General features: G+C 45.4%; 1 protein-coding gene across 9 annotated transcripts in view; it reads left to right on the forward strand.

The window, feature by feature from the left end:
• Positions 1 to 20,046, forward strand: part of Magi1 (membrane associated guanylate kinase, WW and PDZ domain containing 1) — a 609,660-nt gene that overhangs the window by 552,060 nt on the left and 37,554 nt on the right. For all 9 annotated transcript variants that reach the window (XM_032906058.1, XM_032906056.1, XM_032906057.1 and 6 more), the window contains one exon: positions 16,361 to 16,392. In XM_032906058.1, the coding sequence (XP_032761949.1) occupies positions 16,361 to 16,392 (32 nt within the window). The remainder of the gene's footprint in view (positions 1 to 16,360; positions 16,393 to 20,046) is intronic.

Here is a 20,046-nt window from a genome sequence, read left to right on the forward strand (position 1 = left end):
TGAAATCAATATATTAGGCTATAACTGGTACTTTTATCAAGTGAAAGAGAATATAAACATCAGAATATACCTCACTATGGAAGAGTAAGTGCTTTTTCATAGAATATTGTGTACATGTTGTGCACACCTGTACATATATCTAAATGTATAGGAACGTGTTATGTTCTCGTTATGGACCAAAATCACAACTCTTCACACATGTAGACAATCTTTAGAGCCCTGAGGCTGACTAAGGTTATTACGGACAAAATAAAACAAAGGGAGAAGGGGCCAAAACAGAAACCTCAGGGACCTATCACCCTGCAAAGTCAGGCTGAGCAGAAGGTGCCAGCAACAATATGAAAAAGGGAAAGGATAGGAAACTAAAACTGTGTTTCCGAATCCAGCAGTAAAGACATGCCCACGGCAGTTGTGGCTTCAGGAAGTAGGGACACATGAGGGTATAGTGCTGCCTGTGGTGTGGACGGTCTCTTGAGCACATGGGAAAGCTCCTACACTCACTGGGATTCTCGGAAAACAGTCAGCCTGGAGTGAGTGTTGAGGGCAGGTGAGGGAGTCGGAGGTTGGGACAAGCCATAGGAACTCTTGTCACAAAGTAGAAGAGACAAGAAAGAGAGATGAGCCGAGCATGTAGAGTCATGGGAGGGGAGCACTTCTTTCTAGTTAAGTGGGGACATCTTGAAATCTGATAGGTATGACTTAGTAGATGGGGAACCTGGTATTTGGAGAATTGAGAGAAGCCAGTGTTTGCTGCTGGCAGAAATGCTCTGAGGAAGTGGAGCTCTAACAAGGGAGGAAGATTGACCTGTGGGGATCTATGGAAACCGTAGAAAGTGGACTAGAATTGATCATTGATTTTTCTTTTGAACATAAAAAACTCAAACATGCATTTTTTATGTGCATGTGTTTTTAGATTTATATGGGTTATGCATGTATGTGTGCAAGTGTGCACATGAATGTGTATGCATGTGTAAGTGCATGCCAGTGTTTATCTTTGTGTATCATTCCTTAGGAGACATCCACCTTGAGTTTTGAGACAAGATCTCACTGGAGGTTGGAGCTTTCTGATTAGGATAGGACAGACTTCCACCAAGCCCTGGAATTCCCCTTCTCTCTGCCTTCCCAGCACTGGCACTACAAGCATATGCCACCCTGTCTGACATTTTAGAAGCAAGCTTAAGATTGAACTTGAGTTCTTATGGTTGCACGACAAGCACTACTGACTAAGCTATCGCCCCAGCCTCCATTTTCTACTTCATTTAATTGTCCTATTAATAATATTTATTATAAGCCTTTTATCATCTAACCCATTCTTGGCCCCATCAAAGACTGAGGATATTATTTGTACACAATTCTGGAGGGTGAAGAGTGAAAACATAGTGTACCTAACCCAGTCAATGGCGTCAAGACCAATAGATGATTTTACTGGAGTAGCATGTGTTCTCTCTTTGTGCTGTAGATTTGGATGAAAGGTGAGTCAGGGAGGAGATGATAGGGGTAGCCAGTTCAGGTGACCGTGAGGCAAGAACAGAATCTCTAATGTTGCACCGTTGAGACAGGAACCTGGAATTCTTTCCTGGAAGTCTACACCACGATGTCTATGGTTAGCAGCATCCCTGGTTGGCTGTCAGCGGCACACCGGCCTGACAACATTGTCAGATATCCCTTAGATAATAAATTGTGAGAACCGCTGAATCGAAGCTTTGAAGTCTAGGAAGGACTTGGAGCTGGGACTGCGTGGTTCGTGAGCAGTAGACAGCTCATCTACTTTTTAGCAATCTCTGAAGTTATTTTAACATTCGAATACATTTAGCTTAATTTAACATCAGTTCCAGCATGCCAGGGGTCTGTCGTATCATCTCCTCTTATGTCTGGCTTCACCCTTGCGTATTACCTGTCTGTGATCTACAGGCAGCCCACAACAGCACGCATGGAGACTGGGAGGGGGGGGGCAATGGATGTGATGCACAGATGCAGAGAGACCAGTCTGGGCTGCTACCTAGTATTTGTACAGTGTCACCATCTCAAAATCCCAAAGAATGGCTTTCTGTTGTGTGTTGTTGTTTCTTCATTAATATAATTTGCTTTAACATAAACTCAATACTTCCATAGGTTTCCCCCCCACTTAGTTCTAGGTAAAGATTACCAGTAACTTTGAATGGTCTCTCTTACATAAAAAAAGTGCACAGTATAGAAGAAAAGGAAAACTGTAATGGTAGTCCCTCCTCATTAAAGGCATTTTCTGTTCCTGATTTCAAACACCCTCAAATCTACTATGTGTAATTTTTATTTTTCAAATCCTATTTTTAATGATGGTTCTTAAGCGCTTTAACCTTCCTTGTAACCCACCACCCATCAGAGGTAGTGGGTAAAAAAGGATACGGGAGAAGTGGACCTGTTTAGAAAGGTTCTTTGGAGCAACTCCTGTCTGTATTGTCTGGAAATCAGCAGTTCAGTTCACAGGTCAGCAGCAGCAGCTCGATCACTTGCAAACCCTTCATGGATACACCAGCAGTCCAGTTGGGAGAGTCAGGTTAGCAACAGCAGTTACACCTAGCAGACAGCCAGCAGGAGGGACAAATAGGAACAGCAGGAGAAGTTCTGGGCCGTGCCTCTCTCAGGGAAGTAAAGGTCAGCGAAGAATCTAGACCCACAAGTATTACATAGCTAGCTGTACCGGCTCTAGCTCGGTCACTCTGTGGAGTCCTATTTGTACCCTCCAAACATCACGTGTCCTCCACATGCCTTGCCTCAGCACATGCATCCAGTCAGCCCGAATCCTCGGAGTCCTGACAAATGAACTCAACTGCATGATGTAAGGTGGACCAAAGTGTAAGGCAGACCAAAATGTAAGGTGGACCAAAGTGTAAGGTGGACCAAAATGTAAGGTGGACCAAAATGTAAGGCGGACCAAAATGTAAGGCCAAAATGTAAGGCGGACCAAAATGTAAGGCGGACCAATACATGCATGTTGTTAGCAAAGAATCCTTCATGTGCCTTTTCACATCTTTGCTCTAGCAGAACATCCTCTCTCCTGTGTCTGTTTCAGTGAAATATTCCTTCCTGAGTCTTCTTAGTCTTTTACCTGGGTCCACTCTAGGAAAACACTTCTTCATACTTTTGCCCCAGCAAAACACCATCCGACACAACTGACTCTCCGGAGAACCCTTAAGTTTCCACTTCAATTATGTGAGGAATTTTGCTCTGTAGGATACTCTTTTATCTTTATTCCTTCACATTCGTAAGCACCATTTTGCATTAAAACTTTGCCGGAAAGAGGGTCTGTGTGGGTCTGCACCAGGTCCTCTGTGTCTGTGGCTGCTCCCAGTTTTGTGTTTTTATGGGATTCCTGAGCGTGTGAAGGTGTAGGTCTCTGTTTCTTGTGTCTTTTCTTGGGCTCTTTTCCTTCTCTTTGCTGGTTTTGTTAAGTCTCGATGTGACAGTTTTTGTTTTATCTTACTCTGTCTTATTACATTACCCCTCAGAAGCCTGTGTCCCTTAGAGTCTGTTTTTCTTGTCCAATGAGAGACAGAAACAGTGTGCATCCAGATGGGAGGGTAGGTGGGGAGGAACAGGGAGGAATAGATGGAGGGGAAACCATAATCAGGATAAGTAATAGGAGAAAAAAGTCTATTTTCAATAAGTGAGGAAAAAGAACAGAGGTTATAACTGGTGGGTTGGGGGTGAGGTTTGCTGAAACGCCTCCTGAGTCTTCCGTTCTCCCCGACGAGTGCAAACGTGTTCTCCGACTTGAATGTTGCTGAGTATTTGTTTATAATCATGCTCAGATATTAATCACAGCCCCTATCTGTGAGCATGAGTCCCTAGGATTCTTATTAGTGGAGTCTTTAGTATCTTCAAAAAGAGCAATGTCTCCTTACCAGTGAGAGCTTCCTCCCGGCAACAACAGTTGTGCCTTTTTTGTGCCAAATTGTTACCTAGATCTGTTTTCAATTCCTCATTAAATTTTCATGTGTTTCACGATTTCCTAATTGTTTTTTTTGCTCTTGCCACATATAATAAACGCTACTCTAGTTGACCCAGCACACTTTCAAACCAAGCTAATCTCCTGTGGATGCTGACATGTGAAGTCTAGCACGCTTCCGTCTGTCTTCCAACTATCACATGCCTGCTTCAGTTCTAGGACTTTACCTTAGTCATACGCCATTCTACTGTACTATTTTTTCATCTTCAACCCTGAAGATTGTTCAGAGGATCCTGTTTTCGATCACAGCTTAGCGGCTGCTAGAAAGTTGCATGAGAGCCCAGTAATAGACTCTGCAGTGAAGGAAACCCCATCATTTCCCTATGTCAGTGATCTGCTGGCCTCATGCAACACCCAGGTTTTTAATTAGGCTTCTAGTTTGTTGCTGGGTATGGTCATCAACCCTGGCATGATTAACCCTGTAAAAGCTCTATTTAAAAAGGCACTCCTTGTCATTGGCACGAACACGCGTTGGTTTTTGAAAAGTCATTTGGAGATAGTTAGAATTAAGTCTGTTCTCTTGTAGGCTTTTTGTTGTTATTTCTAAATTTAAAGTGGATTATGTTCTCTGGTGACTTTTGCAGTACATACCACCTACCAAAGTGACAGATGACTGCATTCGAAATAGCAACACTGCCCCTGAAATTAATAAAATCCCGTGTTTGTGGAATTAGTCTGCTCTGTGGTAAAGCAACTTTTACTTAACATTCTGGCAAGCTGAAGGGGGGGGAAGGGCTGGTTTTCAAGTGAGGCCTTGATGCTGTCACACTTCCCACCCCCCAGTTATAACAATGAGTGTCTGTAGGTGCAAGAGACTCCTGTCTCCTCAAGGACAGAGTCAATTATGAGACCCACGTTCTGAATCCCTTTGATACCCATTTGTGTTTGCTTCTTGCGATTTCGGTGTTCTACTCTTTAAAATGCAAATGATATCAATTTCTCTATTAGCTCTTATTGCTGTTGAGTTTGGGCAGAAGATACTTAATTTCTTAGTCTCTCCTTTCTTAGTTTTCTCTTGTAACTCCTCAGTATTAGAAGCAATGGCTTGTGGCCAGTTGTGACAGCCCCTCTGTAATGGCTGCCACTGGCCGGTGGTGCAAACCCAGGCTGGGCCAGCCTTAGGCAGTTTTTTCGAACTTCCATGTTATCTGAAATCTGGGCAGAAGGGCACCCTCTTATGTTGTAACCAAGATGGACTGACACTGGTTTGTCACACTCTCAGCTGACCGGTGCACTGGAGGTGGAAGGTTCTGCCTTATAGCCCTCGTGTTGTCTGGTGGATGGTGCTCGCCAAGGGGGAAGGGGTGACACTCATGGAAACGTGCTGTCGCTCTGCACTTTGACTTAGTTGTCTGCAGTCAGGGATCAGGAAGAGGGGCGAGGTGACTGACATGTTCTTTTGGCTGCAGTGAGAAGAAGAAAATCAGCCCAAACGGGGAACTTCCTGTTGAAGTCTCCAGTGAGAGCTGAGTGCCTTTGGCCTCCTTAAATCTTTCTGAAGACTCCATCCCCAGTTTGCAAAGGAAGGACTGGCAGCATGTGGTCAGTTAGTTGCTCAATTCTGTTTTACAGAAATGTGCCGGTTTGTGAAATCGGCACTCTAAAGGGCCCTGCTGTCGGGAAGAGGCCCTCAAGAAGGCGAGGACAGGACAGGAGAGCGTGTGGGGATGGCCAAGGCACTCTTCCTCCCATGACTGCTGCTTCAGGGCCTCTTAATTTAAGGGGAAGCGGAGTCCGGGCTGTGGTTACATTTCTTACTCTTGTGTATGCTCCTGGCTAACATTCGGTTCAGCGGCCTCACCGGTCCTGGATCTTTCCTGCATCTTAAACACTCTTGACCTATAAAAGTTACCTATAATGAGGCTCACCTGAGGCGGGACTGCGTCCCTTAGGGTGTGTGGACTGAAGCTGACTCCTACATTCCCCCTGTAAGTAAATCCTGTCAGTTCAGTGAGGGTTGACTGGCTGAATGAAGTGTAAACTCCTCTCCCCAACCTAGAGTGGCTGGCAGGTTTCTATTCATTAGAAATTGACAGAGCCAAGGAAACACCTCCTTTCCCCCTCAGTAATTCCCAGTCACGTAGATCGCTTAGATACTGTTTCATCAGGAGGATTTTGAAGACATTTAATATCTCCAGGGGACACAGACGGGCTTCACGTGATCCCTGTTGCTCTTTGGAAAGCCTGACCCCTGTGTAAGTGGCTTCTCTAGGTCTGATCTGCAGATTCTTTGGGTAATGCAGTGCCACAGACTCTGTTGTGGAATTGCATGCCGTTAAGGACCACAGCTTGTGCTATATGAGACTTCTTAGAGTAAGATTTGGTGTGTGTGTTGGGGGAGTGGGGTGGTTATTATTGGTTGAAGTTAAGCAGTCTTATAATAAAGTCACATGAAATGACCACATCCTTACAAAAGGCATCAGAAATTTGCCTTACCATTTAAAAAAAAAATACATTGTGACAGAAGAGAAACTGACATCCTCATCAGGCTGTTAGGCCTTCTCGGGAGATGCATGGCTTTGCCTTCAGAAAGCAGCTGCCAGTCTCCCCATTAGCAGGTACGTGCCAGCAAAAGGGAGCCTTTGGAGCCTTGTAGCTCCTCTTGTAATGAAAGCTTGTTTCATAAGCAGAAATAAGAAGGTCTCCTCTCTCAGACTTAAAATCCCTGAGAACAAATGCACTTCCTGGGGCTGGTGGCTTGTGGTAGGGTTTGAGCTCCGAGAAGCAAGCTTGTTGTCATGGGAAGTCAGGACACAAGGTGGCACAGTGGAACCTTGTTGTGTGCCTCCGGAGTAAGGCAGCTGGAGTTGGGCTGCGCATGGCAGCTCACCAATAAATCGAGCGGCAGAGCGAGGATCAAGGGTTGTTACTCAGGCAGCATCGAGGGTGGTAAAGTGAAGGCCCGTGTTGCCCCTCCCAGTTACCTCATCAGCTTTTCCTGGAGCCCTTGAGACATAGGCTCACTCCGAAAGGTTTACACATTTACATATTCGTCGGAAAGAAATCTACTGAACTGAAGTGGAGATACAGCTCAGCATAGACAGATATGGTGGGCCAGAGACAATTAAGTGTGTAAGCAACAATAATAAACAGAGATGTGGGCAAGTACAGATGTTTTAGGGAGTGTCAGCGTGTCTGGCAACAACCTGAACTTTGTAAGTCAATTATGATAAAAGGTGTCATTTGTATCTGCTGGGGGCCTCGATCCATCCTGAGCGAGAAGGGGAGAAGCTGCACACGCATAAAGCTTCGTTCAGCCTTACTGTTCCAAGATGGGGGAGCAGCCAGTGAAAATGTGCAGGGAGAAGCCAAGAGTTCTGAAGTGAATGGAGGCCAGACTAGAGCATACGGACAAGGCGGGCGACTCAAGTGGAACTGAAATGGACCAAAGGCAGCTCAGATGAAGGAGGGTTTGGCGGGATACGGGAAGAGTGTGGGATTCATTGAACTGATGCTGGGAAAGCACAGCATTGTGAAGCCGGGGGACCATGTCGTTGGATCTGTACTGCACACGCGTGGCCTCCGTGTGTATAGGAAGGGCATGAACCTAAGGGTTGAGTGATGAGACCTTTGTGGTCATTAGGAAGACAGTGACAACAGAGGTGGGACTTCTCAGATAGAGGTGGACGAGGTGAGAGAGATAAAGTCCCAGAAGCCACTGCTTCTTCAGGATTTCGGTGTCTTGTAAAGATAAAATTCAGAATATTCAACTTGATCGCTTTCTTCATCCCCTGCCTTACTTAAGCTGCTAAAAATAAGCAGCCGGGATAACAATCAGCCGTAGAGTCAGCAGTGTCGGAGGAAAGGGTCCTGGTGTGGACTTTACAACCCAGAGGCTCAGTCCCAATTACAGTGACAGCTTTCCCTTGGAGGCCAGTGACCTTAAAATAGGGACACACGCAGCATCCTGTTTTTGGAAAAGGAGTTCTTACTGAGTTTTTCTCTCAGTACACTATTTTGAGCTATTGTTCCCTAATCCCCTCCCTACTTCCTAATACTATTAAAAGCCAAACTTTGAAATTCAAAGGGACTTCTGTAGAGTTTCCAGCCCCCTCCCCCCATATCCCCACATCCCCCCTATCCCAACAGCTTCTCCATGAGGGAAAAGTTAGGGAAGGGAGGAGTTAGCAAGACCAGTCCTGAAGCATCCACACAAGTAGCAGTTGAGACTTGAGGCTGACATTCAAGGTGGAAATAAATACTTGTAGAGCAAGATACGACCCCCCAAAGAGGAGTATGATCGCAAATATCTCAACCCACACAACGTCAACGACTAAGAACTGCCCCCGCTCCATCTTGGAACAGCACATCTTGCTAGGGTATCTTCCCTGGAGAAGGATGGTCCCCTTGCTGCATCATGACAGGACAGACTTTAAAGGGACAGTTCTTTTGCTTTCCCTTTATGAAGGCAAGGCGCTACAACCCCCCCTACTTCTGACTCGTTAGCTCTTTCCTCTACACCCCATTAAAAAGAGATCCTTTTATTGTTGCATTGTCAGAAAGCATTTGCAGAGCTGATACAACTATCACTGTCAAGGTTTCCAGCTCTTAGGGGTCAGCGTATAGCTTTAGATGGCTTCTTTGCCCCCAGGCAGAAACAGAGCTAACTGTATTTTCAGAAGGCACAGCTTTCAGTGGGCAGAGATCCTTAGAGTAATCACTCGGAGACAGGTTAAGAAATAGCTGTCCGGAGACTCTACCTCTAGAGGAGAGCCAACTTCCTAAATTCAAATCATGAATGTGGCTGAGATAGTCTGACAAACTGCCGTGGCGTTTGTGGATGGTAAGGCCATAGTCTCAGTAGTGCTAAGTGAAAGTCTCTCTGTACATTTGTTTTAGACTGCATGGACAGCTATAGACTTCACCCCTTCCCTGTGCTCTCCTCAGCTACTCCTGGACTGTGTGCCATTGGCCATGTTGTTCAACACTTAATGTGACAGTTTTCTAATCTGCAATGAAAAGAGGCTATTAGAAGTTGCCCAGAGCCAAGCAACCAGAGCTCCAGGACTAAGCCACTACCTAAAGACTATACATGGACTGACCCTGACTCTGACCTCATAGGTAGCAATGAATATCCTAGTAAGAGCACCAGTGGAAGGGGAAGCCCTGGGTCCTGCTAATACTGAACCCCCAGTGAACTAGACTGTTGGGGGAGGGCGGCAATGGGGGAGGGGGGGAGGGGAACACCCATAAGGAAGGGAGGGGGAGGGGATGTTTTGCCCGAAACCCGGAAAGGGAATAACACTTTAAAATGTATATAAGAAATATTCAAGTTAATAAAAAAAAAAAAAAAAAAAAGAAGTTGCCCAGAAATGAATAGTCTAGTTAGAGCACCAGTGGAAGGGGAAGCCCTTGGCCCTGCCAAGACTGAACCCCCAGTGAACGGGATTGTTGCGGGGAGGGTGGTAATGGGGGGAGGATGGAGAGGGGAACACCCATATAGAAGGGGAAGGAGAGGGGTTAGGGGGATGTTGGCCTGGAAACCGAGAAGGGGAATAACAATCGAAATATAAATAAGAAACACTCAAGTTAATAAAGATGGAGAAAAAAAAAAGAAGTCGCTCAGAGAGCTGATGTAAAGAACAGTGCACCAGTTCTTTTGCACATAGGTCTCATTTAAAAATATGTGTGTATTAGAAATAAGAAGAGAAGGTAGGTCTCCTGCTCTTCAAGGTATAGGTATACTACATACATGTTTGGGGGTTTGTTTGGTTCCTCCCCCCACCCCCAATTTTCTTTCGTGGTAGGTAAGCCCTCTTCTGTTGAGCTACAGCCCCAGCCTGTGCTTCATATATTTTCTGAATGAACTGGAGGAACATCTTTCCATTTCAGTGATTTCCCCCCGTCAGGTAACCGTTTACTTCTGAGGAATTGCTTGAACGTAGTTCATCCATCCTACCTTGAACTTTGAGCAAGCAGCCCCTGGTGATGGTGACTTCCAGTCTCTCTGTGTCTGTGTCACTTCAAGGCTTCTGACTCACAGGTGGAAAGCTCTGTAGCCACTAGAAATCACCAGTCTCTCGGGCCATTTATCTCTCCTAGGGACATACTTATGAGGCCACATGTACTGTGTAATTGAAGTCAACCGCTCTGTAGCCGTAAAGCACTGTACAACTGCATTCTTAATCTTCTTTGCAAGATGCCAAATAAAAAAGCTTGGGAACTCCTTCCTCTAGACTTGAATTACAAGAGGGAGGCTATTTCATAGTGACCATTATTGGCTTCCTAAGGAAAGAATGTCTTCCTCTTTCTGGAGGCAATGGGTCTGGTCCTGATTCTTGGCAGCTGATACTGTGTTTGCATTGAAAAATTACTCTGCAGAGTTGATGATGGTTTTTGGCTAGAGGAAAGAGACAAAAAAAAAAAAATCAAACGGTCCAAAGTAGAATAATTTTTCATTTTGTTTCATGGATTTAATTTCGTGATGTATTGTGTTTGTCAGATGCATCGGTGGAAATGTACCCTGGCTCGGGCTTTGCTTTGAGTCTATGTTGACACACTTATTTAGCCTGAAACAACCTTAAATTCATGATCCTTATTCAATCAATCACCAGTCATTTTATGCTCCGACTTGTCCCCTACTCCATGGGGAAACTCTGCCTGTCCTTCACTTTCAGCCTATCCTTTCTGCTCCCTCCTTCCTAATGGAGTAGATTCCTTCCCTCTGTTCTTTCTCTATGTGCTGGGGTTTCCTTCTATCATGGTAGTTCATGTTCTTCACTCTGTTACTTTGGGTTTGTGAACAGACTGTGAACCTCTCCAGGGCCAAGGTCATACCCAAGTTCCTGGATCTCCCCAGTCATGTTCTGCTTGGCCTATGGCGGAGCTCAGTAAATCTTGGATGAATGAATAATTTCATGCCCGATCCCTTCTTACGACTCAAGTTTTAGCCACAACACTGCCTCCTCTTCCATTTCCCACTTTGCTGACCAAACAGTTTAAAGTGGCCCTTCTCAGACTCAACGTCCTTCACATTCTTCATTGTCAACGAAGAGGAAACTTCTCTCAGGAATTGGGTGCTACAGTGTTGATTCTCTCCACAGAGCTGTAAAATCAAGACTTCAGCCTCTTCGGTCTTGCTCACTGCTTTATATCATTTTAACTCGTGACACATAGTAGGGCTTCCGTGCGGTATGTTTAATCTTGTGAGAGCACCTGTTCTGTGTTCCTTCCAGCCTGAGCCCTTCCTAACACTTAAATTTTACCTGCCTTCCAGACAGTGAAAATTAATCTTCTCACTTACATCTGTTATAGTGTGTCCCCTTTTTACATATTCTCTATCAAGCAAAACGAGCAAAACAGCTAGTTAGTAAAGAACAATGTTCACGGCTTGTTGAACATGTTGGCATTCGGATTATCGTAATTCCTGCTTGAGTCGAGGAGCCTTGTTCTCAGCTCTCCATCCCTTCCCTTGGACATGGGCAGCGCAGTGGTCTCTCTCTCACTTCATCCCCATTCGAGCTGATGGACTACCTCGTAGGCACAGTGCTCCCAGAAGCATCCTGCTTGTAAACATCAGTGTTGTGGTGTGTTCTTCAAGGCCCAGTGTCTTCCCCCACAATCATTTTCTAGATATTTCCTTTTAGACTGTTCAAGAAAAAGGAGATGTGTCCAGTGGCATATAGAATAGTGACTTAGAGTTTTTTGGTTTTAGTTTTTGTTTTTTCGTTTTAATGCTTAAAGAAAACCAAACTGTGTGTGATGGATAGCCATGTCTGGAGAGCCAGTGGAAGGAGAGCGGGAGCCATGCTGAAGTCAGTGCCCACCAGTGATGTTGTAGGCTTTTGTTATTTGTTAGCTCCTCTTTGTGTGTCCCCGTGACTGCAGAATTCATCCTTTCAACACCCTTTGCCTGGTTTTTTTTTTTCACTCTGTCAGTCAGAGACAGATGCTTGACACCTCATTTCCTTTAATCCTGGAGGACACTGTGTCCAGAGAAGCCTTCTGTCCTGGCAACTGGAGATTCACTCATTGCTAGGGTGCGATGAAGTTTTTAGCTTCCCCGATAGCTGATCTTAGATCTTCCCCATTTCGTTTTGTCATCAGGGCAAGGACAAATGTTTATCTAGACAAAGCTACGCGTCAGCCTGGCACGGTAGCCCGCCGTACATTTCTGATGTTCAGAAGCTGAAATAGCATAAAGCGAGCCTGAGGTACATATTAGGGCCTTGTCTCAAAAATAAAAACAGAACAAAAACAGGGGTCGATACTGTAGCTCAGCTTGTACAGCACCGGCTCAGCATGCATGAGACCCTGGGTTCAGTCCTCTTAGTACAAGGAGGAGAAAATGATGGATCTGCATTCATTCTCAGGGAAAGACGTGACTCCTGCAAAGCTACAGAAGCCAATGATGCCCTAGCAGTTGTTCTCAAATATGCTGTGTTTGTCTTGCTTTAAAGGGCAGTGCAGACTTTTGTTTATTGCAGCGCCCATGTATATATCTGTGTTTACAATTCAAGCTCTCCTTGCTGCAGGAGATAGTACTCTGGGTAGTAAAGGCATCTGGAATATCAGGCACCAAAGAAAATGGTGTTTCTGCATCTGACTTCCTTGTTTCCCAAATGCTTGCATATTGCTACTTTTTCCAATAAATTATTTCTGTGCGGCCATCATATAATTTCTTCGAAACTACGTTCTTCTATTTAATAATTGGAGAGTGGTTTTGGGAGCAAAGTTTATGATGCCCTTACTATGTAATGGGACGGGAGCACTCCCTGTGGTGTTAATGGTGCTGTCCCACTCGCTAGCAGAACATTGGCCTTTTGTTCTGTCTGCTGGGAAGTTTAGAAATCCAAGGCCCAGGATTTTCCCACTGCATGGATCACACTAAGGCTCACACCTCCAGCACACACCTCCCTGTAAAAGGTTGTTGGATTCTCTTAGAAGTAGCATTTGCTGCTGCTTGGGTGCTAAGAGCAGATGGTGCCATCCATAAATGCTTTTTTTCCTCCCTCTGTGGGAAACTCCGTTCTTGAGTGGACCATGTGAAACCATTAAGGCAGGTGCTGTTTGTGCCCCTGTGCCTCACATGTAATATTCAACATGGCTTAGAGAGCACAACCCTCCTTGCTGCTGCCACAGTACGCACAAAGAATGAATTTGCCTAGGCAAAACCAGGGCTATGCCATGAAGGAGGAGTAACATTCCCTCCTGGAGTCTTCTCAGCACAGGGTGGTCTGCAGATGACCCTTTCTGGGTGAAAGCTGTGTTTACATGATTTCTAGGGCTGGGGGAATTCACCCCAAAAGTGACCCTTTGGCTGTGTTTGGGGGCTTTTCCCGGCTGCTTTCTGAATAGTTTTTGCTAAAATAAATTATAAATTGTAGTAAGGAAGATTGTTCCAGCATTCATATTTATTAGATTTTAAGATTTAATGATCATATGGGCCTAAAACAAATCTTTGATCCCCCTGCTCCTCCGTTTTAAAGCAGCCAAATGGAGTGTGTCTTGATTTTGACTACTTAAATATTAATCTGTGGTCATAACCCATTTTTGGCTCCTGTCAAAAGGTGTGGCTTTTAAAATGAAAGTTTCAGCAACTCAGGGGCAGAGAAAAACAAAGCACTTCTTACTAAGAGGTTCTTATTTGTTGCAAAATGTAATTTGTATGAAATTAGCTGGGACCTTCTAGAACATCATTAGGCAACTTTCCTAGAGGAAATACACAAACAGGCCTTAGTTGGTTAGCTGTGTTTCTTTAATGCTGGTTGATATTTTGTTATATAGTAGAAGGCCTATTAACTAATTTTATTTTAAAATTACTATCTTACTACCTCAGTGAGATCAGAATTCTAAGTAGCGATGAATAATGTCCTTGCAATCAATTAGGTAACATTCACAGAAAGAAAACTATGTGTGTGTTTGCCACCTCTCTCCTGTTACGTGTCTCTGTGCTGTCCACACTCATGCAATATGTTTTGGAAGCAGTCACAATGTTACCGGAAGAGAGAGCTCATTCCTTTTAACCCATGTGGAATGCTTTGTGGGTTGGTTACCTGACAGGCTATCTAGAAGTTCTGGTGGTTTCCAGTTTCCCGGTATATCAGAGTGCTGCAGGGCGTGTCCTTGTGGAGGCACTGGAGGGAATGTGGGATCAGTCCTGTGTGGCAGAGAATCAAAATACCCACTCCCCTACCATGGCGATCCTCAGAGACAGTTGGTGACTGCCCACATCTGAGTCTGACAAAGCCAGCTGGGGACTCCACAAGAAGTTTTGTGGAGGAGGGTCAGTGTGATACTGATCAATCGAGTTCAATAAGAATTGGAGGTGACGAAACTTGCCGTATTCCAGGAAGTGTGTATGAATTAGGAAGTGTGAATATAACCGTGTAACAGTATGCAGTGTGAAGCATATGCAGTGACTCGTTAAGGTAATTTGATAAAGATTCGTTAAGGACAGCCTATTGACCAATAAAAGCACCCAATTCTTTTAAATTAAAGTCCTATCAAAATTGTTCCGCTCAGTCTGAAGTCTGTAAGTAATCCTTCCCTAAATCTTTTTATATGTTAATTAACTCAGCAAAAAAAATGATTTTACGGGTTTTTTTTTTTTTACCCTGATTGAAATCAGCTAATCCTAATCATTTTTTACAAAGATGATGTCAGTTAGCCAAGGAAAGTGAAAGAACGTGATGTTGGAATATGACCAGGACAGAGGCTCTCAAAGATCTTGTGTTATTTAATTGCCTTAATCTTAAAAGGCCAGCCTTGCTGCTTCTATTCATTACAGCAGAAACTGAGTTGCAAAAGACTCCAAACTGGCCTGCCTGCTCTGCCTCACTTGGAACAGCAACACTCCTTCTGCTCTGTCATAATTTCTTAAAATTGTGTTCTTTGGGGTGACTCTTGCCTTGGTATCAGAAACATTGAGAAATCGAATTAGTGCTGCAGGTTTCTGCCCCCCCCCAGGTGGGCGGGGGTGTGGGCACTGAAATTGCACTTTCTTTTAAATGAGGTCTTATCTGGGAGCTACACTGTCAGACCATGGTACCCTCATTTTTGTGATGTGAGGAGCCTTGCCAGAGAGTGCCCCTGGCTTCTCTGAGGACCAGTGACTCTCTCCATGCCTCACCGGCAGTGTGCACATTAGCACTGCACATCCCAGTGGCTCCCTCCTTCCTTACCAACTTCCCCTGCTTCCTGTGCCTGTCGCTGACTTAGCATGGCTTTAGAACTGACGAGTGACTTCCCGGGGAGTTGAGATCATCAGGCTGCATCAGAGTCACTTCAGAACCAGGCTGAAGTGTCTGCAGAGACATCCCATCCCAAATGTAGCTTTAGCCTTTGTGCGGTTGAAATCTCCATCTCGCGGTCAAACCCCCGCTCAAAGAAGGAAAAATACAAGAGGTGGCAGTTGGAGAAAAGATGACTCTTCCAACACCAGTGTGGGCTTGTTTTCCTTTCTCACCCCCCTTCCCCTCACTTGTCTGGTGACAGGGACCCCACAAGCCTGCCTCTGATTGCTGCTCGATTTCCTAGAAGTGATGAGATCACTGGCTCCTTCCGGCTCTAGCCCTCCCCCTAAGGACAGGGTCTGAGGACAGCCCACCAGGTCCAGCCACCACCTTGGTCTCCTTTGCCTTTCTCCTTCTCCCTTACAGTCTTTTCCTCTCTGCTTTGTGAAATCTCCCTTGTTCCTTCCAAATGGCATGCTTACCTCTCCAGAGCCCAGTCCAAACCCAAGTCATTTCCAGAAACCAAGTTAGGAGGCCACTTAGATGACTGACAGATACCAAGAGGAGTGCTGATGGTCGGACGATCCTAAACCAACTTGAACTCGGGCTCCCGTTTTATCCTTCTCTGCCGGCTAAAGACCATTCATCTTTGTGTTGTGGCTGAGCTCAGCCAAGCTAAAGAAGGCATTCCTTTGCCTGAAATACATAGAGGGAGAGAAAAAGACAGAACGGTGGGGGGAAATAAATTTAACCATGCTGTCCTTTAAAACTAAATATATACCCCTTTCTCTGTCCTGATTGGTCCATTTCCGTTGACAAGTGGATCGTGAGGAAAGGGAATATCCTGAACTTAATTGTAAGTTAAGTCTCCCTTAATCCAGAAGAGCATTTGAGATTCTGTCCAAGTGTTCAATTTCCCAGGCCGCTGAGGTCTGTGAATTTCTTTTCCCAGCCTCCAGGCTGCTGCAGTACAAGTCAGCATAGCTAATGCAGATAGATCTCCTGCCTCTCGCTCTCCTCCTCCCTCGCCTTTGATTCGATATGAACAGCCTGGTAACTCCGATGCTGGGGAGAAATCTGACATAACTCTGCAGATGACTAGGTGGCCATGAAACACCTGGGGATTGTTCTTTAAGAAAAGGTAACATTTATATGCTAATGATGTCTTCCCCCCACCCCCTTTGTTGCATTTTTTTCCTAGGGCTACCAGTTCCCAAGAAGAGTCCAAAGTCGGTAAGGACTTGTCATTTACTTGGTGCTTGGAGGGGGAGGGGGAAGCGGGAGACCCCGTCGGGAGGAAGGTAAGCTGCCTGGGTTCACCTGACTAAACGTGCTTTTGGAGTGGATGCGGGATCCAGGAGCATAGGCTCATTTTATTAAGTTCTGGGGTATGTTTGCTATAGATGGTATGTGGGTTTGTCTTTTAACTGTGTAGAGATGTAGAAGCAGGATGCAAAAGCCTGGAGGATTAAAATAATGCAGTGTGGCTTCTCTAAACAGATGCTTGCAACTCCTTTGAATGGGCGAGTTTCTGAGCTGTTTCAACTTGATACAAATGCTATTGTTTCCTTTGGGGGAGGAAGAGAGAAAAGGCTCCACCTGCTTGCTCACTGGCTTCTCAACTGGTGTTCGCAGGGCGGCCATTCACATGGCTACCGGCTCTCTCCGATCTTCCTTATGCACTCAATGGTGAATTATTATTCACGAAACCAAAAGCCCGTGGATTTAGAGGAGAATTGCTATGCCTGTATATGTCCATGCGCTCAGATAACAGTGTTCGCTGCCCAGCACTGAGAGTAAGACATTTCCTTGCTAGGGAAATGTCCTTTGTTGTTTTGCTAGCTTTAGCACCATTATGCTGCAGGTATAGGATTTAAAAAAAAAAAAAATCAATGTTTTGCTGTCCTATCTAATCTGGTTTCCTTAAAGATGCATTACCTACTTGGCATGCTGGCTAATAGCCTAGAGGCTATAGTGTTTTGCTTGGTCGTATGAGCTTTTACTCCCAGGGCACTAACAACAAATTAAAATGCTACTTAAAAACTCCAAATCTGTGACTTGAATGCCTGTGAAACTGAGCTAGGTGCAGAAGCTTCTTGAGTCATTAATAATAGGATGAAGAAGGGGGGCTTCCTTGTAACTTAGAAGATGTGAGAACGGGGAAATGTGTGGCTTTGTGCCGTCTCCGGAGGAGGGACCTCTAAAACTTTGCAGCTTCAAGTGCTGCAGCCGAATTCCTTCCACCTGTCTGCAAGCATGGCCGCACCAGGCAGAAGTTTATCACAGAGCCGAGGGGAGGGGGCTGCATGCGTTCTGAAACCCAATTCCCTAGTTCTGCACAGAGGAAAAAACCTGCGGTAATCGGCGTGGCGATTGGAACACTGACATCGGGGCTGCTTCCCGTGTCAGTTTGTGTTAGTGTCCAGGCAGGGGAAAATGCAGATGTGCGCATGTGTTTACCGCCGTCCCTGGGTCATTGTCAGAAACCCATCCAGCCTTCAGACAAATCTAATGCAGCTGGAAGATGTGTCTCCTGAGCTTGAGTTAGTGCGAGCTTCCCTTTTTCTCTCCACCACGGCCATGCTGTGCTGATGCATGGGCCTGTTTTACACATCCCACATGCTGTGGAATCTTGACAGGTAGCTTTACACTAATAGCAAGATTTCAGGTGTCTCAGGTGTTCTCTGCTGTTTGCCCCTGTGCAGAAGAGGCTTCGTAATGTTTGCATACCGTCTTCCCTAAAGTGTCTCAGAATCTCCTGGCTAGCACCTAGTATCAAGCGTGTACGGAGCGCATGTTCATGAAGCCAGTTAAGAGAATTCTCAGGCAGTTTATTTTTGTAGTTACCATGTCATTAGTGAGCAACAAGCCAATTACTTGGGTTGCATTCCTAGGAAAAAGCTCTCTTAACTGCTTTGCCCACAGTCTGCTGGCTCCTAATTACCACAAGCCAAGAGGGTGGGTGCTGTTGGATTTAAGAGCAGGTTCCCAGCTTGGGGCTTGTCCTCACCTGGGTCCTGCTCCAGGACAGGGACGGCAGCTTGCATGGCATGTTGGCACACTGGCAGCTGCTGCACACGATTAAGGGACTATCAGCCAAGGGCTGCTCTTGGCAGGAGAGCATTGCAAACATCTGTGATCAGTGGGAGCTTGTACAGGTGGATGGAAAGCCGTTTCCCTTTCCCCGGTTGGAATTTGGATGGTGTCCTGCCAGTGGACCAGATGATGATGGGATGTTTTCAGTAGGGTTGGAGGGAATCCAGGGGGATGCTGGGTGTCCAGGTGCTGGCTGAGGCGCTCAGGTGACAGATAGTGTCAGTTCTGCAGGCTGCATAGTTAAAGGTTGCCATTGTGCCTGGGTTGTGGTCCATGTGGACTCCACCTCAGCTCTGAACCAGGTCCCACTATTGGCTGCTTGCTGCGCTTCTGACACACTTGGCTTCCCGCAATGATGGACGAGGTCCCTGCATTCCCATACTTTTTCTTTCTTTTTTTAATGTTTTCAATAATTAGAGAGTTGAAATTTTATTAGAGCAGAAGGGTTTGGCATTTTAATGTTGTTTCACCTCCTGGGTTGTCCCTAAAGCTTACTCTGAATAAGTAACTCAACTTACTAGATTTAGTTAAAATGCTGTTTGTGGTTTTGGTGTACTCTTGAGGGAGATTGGCGATGTCTTAATAACGTCTGATGAATTTAATACCTGGATTTCTATGTCATAGATTTTTTTACCACGTGGCAGTAAAAAATAAGGCACATTTGCTGTGGGGTTTTAGATTTCCCTGGAAAACTTGTAACCCAACTTAATCATTCTGACTAGAAACTTTAACTGTCAGCTTAAATTGCACGCAGAGATCTTGTGGGTGTAGGGGTTTTTGAATTCTAAATTGCACAGCAAACATTGTAAGTCAGATCCACAGTCTCCGTTCTCCCTTTGTTAACCTGTCCACTTCTTTACCCGTTCACCAGTCTTATGCCCATCCATCCATTTCTCTTCTGCATACTCAACTATTCATCTATCCTTTCATTTAGCACATGTAGTAGTGAGAACCACTAAGTGTGGAACTTGGAATGAGACATTGGAAATACCAATGTTCAACGACTGCCTCTTAGGTGATAGTAGTGTGGGTATCCAGGAACTAAGAGAAAATATCCCTGCCTCCCAGCAACTGGGGAGTGAAATAGATACTGCAGAATAGACAGGCCTGTCTAGACCCTCTCCTCGGGGGATTAAAGTCTGGTGAGCACACACTTCAAGAGTTGAATGATGACTCAGTGCATACATTATGCTAGCCATGCAGTTGTCAGTCCCAGTGACCTAAGTTGAGTGGTCTTACAGAGCCCAAGGTAGAATGAAAAACTGTGGCTGACCTGAAACTGTTTGAAATCCCCTGTCGGGCAGAGAACACCCACAGTTTTAAGACCAGTGGCAAGGTGATGTCTTCAGGGTAACAAGAGAAAACTTCACTCTGTCAGTGTCCATTCCATTTACCTGTAAGAGATGCTGAAGTCATTAAGACATGTGAGGGGGACACAAGACCTCTTAGCTGACAGGTGCACTGCCAACTCCTGCCTCAGCCACCCTCTGTGACATGCTCGACCTCTCACACTGCACCCCTAGGCTTCACAATTTCCAAAGCCACCACCTGATCCCCTCACAGCTTCTACAGGCCACGAGGAGAAATAGTGAGGTCGGTAGATGAGGAAAGGAATGGATGACTTCAAATCGTCTTGTGGCCTCTTACCTCCCACCTCAGTGAATAGCCCATGGGAGCTTCTCCACGTATAGAAGACAATACAAGTATTGTCCGTTTTGCCAAGTTTCTTTTATTTTATGTGTCTCAGCTTTCCCGTTTCTGTCCAGCCAGTGTACTGTGCCTTCACCTGCC

The sequence above is a fragment of the Rattus rattus genome, chromosome 6 (assembly GCF_011064425.1).
Source record: "Rattus rattus isolate New Zealand chromosome 6, Rrattus_CSIRO_v1, whole genome shotgun sequence".
Classification (NCBI taxonomy): Eukaryota; Metazoa; Chordata; class Mammalia; order Rodentia; family Muridae; genus Rattus; species Rattus rattus.